The sequence below is a fragment of the Pipistrellus kuhlii genome, unplaced genomic scaffold, assembly GCF_014108245.1.
Source record: "Pipistrellus kuhlii isolate mPipKuh1 unplaced genomic scaffold, mPipKuh1.p scaffold_m20_p_62, whole genome shotgun sequence".
NCBI lineage: Eukaryota > Metazoa > Chordata > Mammalia > Chiroptera > Vespertilionidae > Pipistrellus > Pipistrellus kuhlii.
In genome coordinates, this window is record NW_023425565.1 from 44,231 (window position 1) to 51,560 (window position 7,330).

General features: G+C 45.9%; 1 protein-coding gene across 1 annotated transcript; it reads left to right on the forward strand.

Annotated features, from left to right (window-relative positions):
• The first annotated feature begins 6,144 nt into the window (after nucleotides 1-6,144).
• Nucleotides 6,145-6,863, forward strand: LOC118708719 (S-phase kinase-associated protein 1). The gene has a single exon (XM_036420142.2). The coding sequence runs from the start codon at nucleotides 6,253-6,255 to the stop codon at nucleotides 6,742-6,744; it is 492 nt and encodes a 163-aa protein (XP_036276035.1). The 5' UTR covers nucleotides 6,145-6,252; the 3' UTR covers nucleotides 6,745-6,863.
• The last annotated feature ends 467 nt before the right edge of the window (nucleotides 6,864-7,330 follow it).

Genomic DNA, 7,330 nt, shown 5'->3' on the forward strand with positions numbered 1-7,330 from the left:
CACCCCCACCCAGATGGCCCTCTAAGCCCCAGACTCACCTGCTGCTTGCTCCTTTGCCTCCTGCTCCTGTGGGCCTGGTGCCCCCACCCAAAGGAGCCACACACTCCCTCTTCAGCCCTCTGGGCACCTGCCAGGACGAGGACTTCAGCCCAGTGCCCCTGCCCCCCATTGCACGCCCTGCAGAGGGAGACGAACCTACCCCTCGCCTCCACAGGCGTCCCCGGGCTGCGGAAACAGCCCATTACCCGGTGCTGATAATGGCCCCTCAATTGAATTAAGAGAGTTCATAGGAAGCCCAGGCATGGAATCCGTTTCCGTGTAAGCCCAAATTTGGGACAGCGGTAGGAGTGGGGGGTGGGGAGCAGACTGTGGATCCACCAAAGAAAACACCCCATGCATTTGTTTCCAATTCCCCTTCCTGCCTGCTCACCCCTCCCTGCTTGCCCAAGGACCTTGGGCGTGGGGCCAGACGCTGCGTTTGTAATTCTCTGTCATTAATGGGTAATTTCCCCTCCAGTGGAAGGAGGAAGGAGAAGAGAGCCTTTTGGGGGAAGCAGGCAGCATGAGCCTTTCCCCCTCCCACCAGGATCCCCATGGACAGATGGGGAAACTGAGCCCCAAGGAAGCTGCGGTGGGTGGAGAATAGAGCAGAGGGCCTGGCAGCCCCCGTGGCCCACCTCCGGGGCTTTGAGCAGTGGGCGTGCCCCTGCTGAACCTCGGTTTTTCTACCTGCACAGGGTGTGTTCAGAGGGGAGCTGGGGAGATCAGTCCACTGTGAGGCCCTCAGCACACTGGAATGCCAAGGTGTGCATTCTAGTACGTCTTACCCTGCCTGCTTTCTCACTGTCCTTGAACCCTGCTCACAGCTTTGCAGACCATCACCTCCAGAGACACTTGGGAGATGACTTGACAGCCTGCATGCAGCCCTGGGTGAGTGTCATGTGACAGGCACCAGAGTCTGAAACAGAAGAGATGGCACCTGAAGTGGGAGCAGGCACAGGGAAGCCCCATGAGAGAGGCAGGAAGGGCATGGGGTTTGGAGCTCACAGCCTCTCTGACCTTGACCTGTGACTGTTGTGACCTTGGGGGTTGGGGGAGAGGACCCAAGGCTGAGCCCACGGCCCTTTCATTCCCTCCCCAGCCTCCCACCCTAGGCAGGACCATATTAGAAACGGGCCATGTTGGTGTGCTAGACCCTTGGCCACCTGCCCATTGCCAGTTTGGCCTGCTCCTGGTAGATCCTCCATCAGAGGCAAAGGGGACACATCCAGGAAGCTCTTAAACCCAGGCTGGAGGCAAGCTCAGCCAACTCCCAGGAGGGCTGGATGTGACTCCAGACAGTGGTGGGCTCAGAACCCCAAGCATGGGGTCCCCAGCAGAGCCATCCTTGCAGCTCAGCATGGCGGTGGGGACACTGAGACCTGCGGGCTGCCTCCTGGCAGCTGGTTGCCAGGGAGCAGGCTCCTCCCCAGCAGCCTTGATGGACAGAGTGTGACTAACCGGCACAACGTGAGGCTAATTGAAGGCAAACATTGAGGGATGTGGAGCCACGCAGTGTTTTCTCAGCAGCTTGCTGGACAGCCGTGCGGCGGGGCCCAGCACTGCGGTGGTGTCAATCACTCCCGCTGTTTGTCTAACCTCACCAAGTGTGTTTCTCTTTATTAGCAGAACACAGATAGGAAAGGCGATCTCCCCACAGATGCGGATGCAGGAATGCACCCTCCCGGTAGAGCAGAGGGCAGGCTCTGGAGACCTTGGTGGGCTGCGCTCTGCTGAGCACTCCCTGGCCGGGCTGGGGGGAGGTGTTGTACAGGTCCTCCCTCTAAAGCCTGAACATCGCTGTCATTCTGACTATCTTAAAGGAAAGGTGCTGAGCTCAAGTTGGTCAGGCGGCCCACCCAGAGTCACACAGCCCGGAAGGGGTGGGGGCCCTGGAGTTGCCACAGGCTTCTGCCTCTAACCCAGACGTAGCACCTCCTTCCCAGTGTGGCCAGGCTCACCGTAGCCTGGCTCAGCTGCCTCCTGTGTCATTCTAGTTGCACCCCACTGGCCTCTGTGCCTTGGTCCTTCTCTCCTTGCCCTGGAGCAGTGCCCGCAAACTTCTGAAAAGTGCTTTGAGAGTGATAGTGTCTGTCTCAAGTACTCTGCCTGCTGTGGTAGCATGCCAATAGTCAGAGGAGACGATAAACAAAGGTGTGGGGCAGTCTTGATAAAACTTTACTTATAAAATAGGAGGTGAGCAGACTCACCAAGTTCAGTGCTAGATTGATTACAGGAACATTTGTTAGGCCTTCCTGCACCCTTGCCCGCTACAGTGTGACTTTCAGCTCTACCTTTTTCTTCTTCTTCCTCTTCTTAAAGAATACCTTTCAGCATTTCATCTAATATTGGTTTGATGGTGATAAACTCCTTTAGCTTTTTCTTATCTGTGAAGCTTTTTATCTGTCTTCAATTCTGAATGATAGCCTTGCTGGGTAGAGTAATCTTGGTTGTAGGTTCTTGCTATTCATCACTTTGAATATTTCTTGCCACTCCCTTCTGGCCTGCATAGTTTCTGTTGAGAAATCAGCTGACAGTTGTATGGTTGCTCCCTTGTAGGTAGCTAACTGTTTTTCTCTTGCTACTTTTAAGATTCTCTCTTTGTCTTTTGTCCTTGGCATTTTAATTATGATGTGTCTTGGTGTGGTCCTCTTTGGATTCCTTTTCTTTTTTTTAATATATATTTTATTGATTTTCTACAGAGAGAAGAGAGAGGGATAAAGAGTTAGAAACATCGATGAGTGAGAATCATTGATCAGCTGCCTCCTGCACACTCCCTACTGGGGATGTGCCCGCAACCAAGGTACATGCCCTTGACCAGAATCGAACCTGGGATCCTTCAGTCCACAGGCCGACGCTCTATCCACTGAGCCAAACCAGTCAGGGCATGGATTCTTTTTGTTTGGGGTTCTGTGCACTTCCTGGACTTGTAAAGTCTATTTCTTTCACCAGCTGGGAAGTTTTTAGTCACCATTTCTTCCAATATGTTTTCGGTATCTTGCTCTCTTCTTCTGGCACGCCCATAATTCTGATGTTGGTACCTGTGAAAGTTGTCCCAGAGGCTCCTTATGCTTTCTTTATGTTTTTGCATTTTTTTTCTTTTTCTGGTTGAGTGTTTTTTGCTTCTTTGAATTTAAAATCTTTGACTTGATTCTTGCAATTTTCTAGTCTGCTGTTAGATCTCTGTATAATATATTTTATTTCAGTCAGTGTATGCTTAATTTCTAGTTGGTCCTTTTTCATATCCTTGAGGGTCTCACTAAATTTATTAGCCTTTTTTAGAAAATTCTTGAAAAACCTTATAACTGTGGTTTTGAACTCTATATCCAGTTGTTTGCTTTTTTTCATTTGTTATCTGTTTCTTTGTCTCCCCATTTTGGCTGCTTCCCTGGGTTGATAGAGTGGCTTTGTGTGCTAGGTGTCCTATAGGGCCCAGTGGCTCAGCCTCCCCAGTTACCTGAAGTGGACACTCTTGGTGCACCCCTTTGTGGGCTGTGTGCACAGTCTTGTTGTAGTTAAGACTTGATTGTTGTTAGTATCACTGGGAGGAATTGACTTTCAGGCCAATTGGCTGTGAGGATCAGCTGTGTCTATGCTGGGAGAACTTCTGTACTGGAGACACCCTTATGAGACCAGACTTACAAAAGCCTCTGTGCTCAGCTTGGATGGGGCAGAGTCTCAGGACAGAGCTGACAGCATTGGTTTCCCATCAGTCCTGCCCTAATAGGTCCCTGTGTCTCAGTGTCCCTTAGTAATCGCTGCAAGCACCTCTGAAAGAAAGCCACCCTTGAGTTCCGCCCACTGCCAGACAGTCCAGTTTCACCCTGTATGAATCTCGGTCCCCACAGTCTCACCTGGAACTGGAGTTCAGCGCATTTGGGAGCTTTTGTCTCCCTCCTGCTTGAGAAAGCCAGCCGTGCACTCAGTTGCCAGTCCTCTCTGTGCATGTGCATCTCAGAACCTCAGCCTTTTGCAGCTCCTCTGAGTCTCAGTGTGCTTTTCTCTTCCCTTCTAGTTGTTGAATTTACACTCAGCCAGCCTTCCTGTGGTTCTGCATGATATCCTGTTTGTCTTTTAATTGTAGTTTTGAAATTGTTGTGCGAAGCAGCAGTTCAGATGTTTACCTATGCCGCCATCTTGGTTTCTCCTCTAACTGGTATCTCTCCCAGTTGATCTCCCCCACTGTGGCTAGATTCACAGGCCCCACCAGCTCCTTTATTGGGATCTCAAATTTCCCATCATGAGTCACCATTTCCCTGACCTAGTCATTCCAGGCCCAGGTTCCAGACAATTTGGGACAGCCCTGTGACCCAGAGCCCACTGAAATGATTCAAACAGGCCACTCCCAAGCTGTTTGCCTGACTGTCCTTTCCTGCAGAATCCACAAGACAGAGATCTCTGTCTTTCTCTTCTTATGAGGGACTAATCTAATCATGAGAAGCCCACCCTCATGACCTCATCTAAACTTAATTGCCTCCCAAATACTCCACTATCACATGATCAGTTTAGGGGTTCAATATATGAATGGGGAGGGGGGTAAGAGACACAAACATTCACATTTATTTGTTGTTATTGCTAATCCTCAACTGAGGATTTTTTCTTTTTCTTCTTCTCCTTCTTCTTCTTCTTCTTCTTCTTCTTCTTCTTCTTCTTCTTCTTCTTCTAGAAAGAAAAGAAAGGAAGGAGGGTCGGGAGAGGGAGAAAGAACCATTAATGTGAGAGAGACACATCAATTGGTTGTCTCTCACACGTGCCCCAACCTGGCCAGGGATCAAACCTGCAACCCAGGAACATGCCATTGATCTGGAATCAAACCTGCCATCCTTTAGTGTGGGGGTAGAGAGGACTCTAACCACTGAACCATAATGATCAGGGCAAACTTCATATTTATTGGGTCGGCAAGTAAGTAATTGCTGGTTTCACACATATATGGCTTCAGTTGAATTTTTAGGTTTGCAGACGTAGTACAAATGTAAAACACATTTTGTTATTTGATAGTTGGCTATTCAGCTGTTAATCAGTAAAAAAAGTTTTTTGATCTGTTTTGTAGTTTTCGTTTGGCGTTCGTTGAAAAATGGAAAATCAAAAGGAACATTTTCGTCATAATTTGCTTTTTTATTTCCGCAAAGGGAAAAACGCATCGCAAGCTCATAAAAAGTTATGTGCTGTTTATGGTGACGAAGCCTTAAAAGAACGGCAGTGTCAAAATTGGTTTGCCAAATTTCATTCTGGTGATTTTTCACTCAAAGATGAAAAACGCTCTGGTCGTCCAGTTGAAGTTGATGACGCCCTAATCAAAGCAATAATCAATTCGGACTGTCACAGTACAACACGTGAGATTGCAGAGAAGCTTCATGTATCACATACATGCATTGAAAATCACTTAAAACAACTTGGCTATGTTCAAAAACTCGATACATGGGTTCCTCGCGAACTGAAAGAATCAGAGTTAACGCAACGCATTAGCAGCTGCGATTTGCTAAAGAAACGTAATGAAAATGGTCCATTTTTAAAACGACTGATAACTGGCGATGAAAAATGGGTTGTTTACAACAATATCAAGCAGAAAAGATCGTGGAGCAGGCCAGGTGAACCAACTCAAACAACATCAAAAGCTGATATTCATCAAAAGAAGGTTTTGTTATCAGTTTGGTGGGATTACAAAGGAATTGTCTACTTGGAACTCTTACCACCCAACCGAACGATCAATTCTGATGTCTACATTGAACAACTAACGAAATTAAACAATGAAGTTGAAGAAAAGCGGCCCGAATTGACAAATCGAAAAGGTGTTGTATTCCATCATGACAATGCAAGGCCACACACATCTTTGGTCACTCGGCAAAAATTCATGGAGCTTGGTTGGGATGTTTTGCCACATCCACCATATAGTCCTGACCTTGCACCATCTGATTACTTTTTGTTTCGATCTTTACAAAACTCCTTGAATGGTAAAAATTTCAATAATGATGATGATGTCAAATCGTACCTGATTCAGTTTTTTGCTAATAAAAACCAGAAGTTTTTTGAACGTGGGATTATGATGCTGCCTGAAAGATGGCAAGAGGTCATTGATCAAAATGGGCAATACATTACAGAATAAAGTTATTTAGGCTGTAAGAGGCCTTATTCTCCACCTTTTTCGTCTGCTTCTGCTGACGCTGCTCCGCTCTCGTCAGCCTCCGGCCCGCTCTCTCCTGGAGACCGAGCACCATGCCTTCAATTAAATTGCAGAGTTCTGATGGAGAGATATTTGAAGTTGATGTTGAAATTGCCAAACAATCTGTGACTATCAAGACTATGTTAGAAGATTTGGGAATGGATGATGAAGGCGATGATGACCCAGTTCCTCTACCAAATGTTAATGCAGCAATATTAAAAAAGGTCATTCAGTGGTGCACCCACCACAAGGATGACCCTCCTCCTCCTGAGGATGATGAGAACAAAGAAAAGCGGACAGACGATATTCCTGTTTGGGACCAAGAATTTCTCAAAGTTGACCAAGGAACACTATTTGAACTAATTCTGGCTGCAAACTATTTAGACATCAAAGGTTTGCTTGATGTTACATGCAAGACTGTTGCCAATATGATCAAGGGGAAAACCCCTGAAGAGATTCGCAAGACCTTCAATATAAAAAATGACTTTACTGAAGAAGAGGAAGCCCAGGTACGCAAAGAGAACCAGTGGTGTGAAGAGAAGTGAAAAGTTGTGCCTGACACTGTAACACTGTAAGGATTGTTCCAAATACTAGTTGCACTGCTCTGTTTATAATTGTTAATATTAGGCAAACAGTAGACAAATGCAGCAGCAAATCAATTGTATTAGCAGAATATTGTCTTCATTGCATGTGTAGTTTGGGTACAGATACCAAACCTGTGGCTGAGTTTCTTCCAGTATGATCAAAAGTATCTTTTTTCTTTGCTCTGAATAAAACTGAATTGTGGATTCTCTATAAAAAAAAAAAAAAAAAAAAAAAAAAGAATAAAGTTATTTAGTTCCATGAAAAAATTGTCTTTGATTTTCTTTAAAAAATCCGCAATTACTTAGCTGCCGACCCAATATAACAAGTGGAAAACTGAATCTAACAAAATAATAAAAGGCTATTTATACTATGATCCAGTAGGATTTATCCTAGGAATGCAAAGTTGTTCCAACATAAAATCAATTAATATAATAGATCACATTAATAGAAGAAAGGATATTACAGTTTTCCAAGTACAGGTCTTTTACATTTTTGGTTAAATTTCTTCCTAGGTATTTTTTTTTTTTTTCCCTTTTTGATTCTCAT

Bases quoted from the DNA above. Each gene is read 5' to 3' on its own strand.
- LOC118708719 (XM_036420142.2), top strand. From the start codon at position 6,253: ATGCCTTCAATTAAATTGCAGAGTTCTGATGGAGAGATATTTGAAGTT.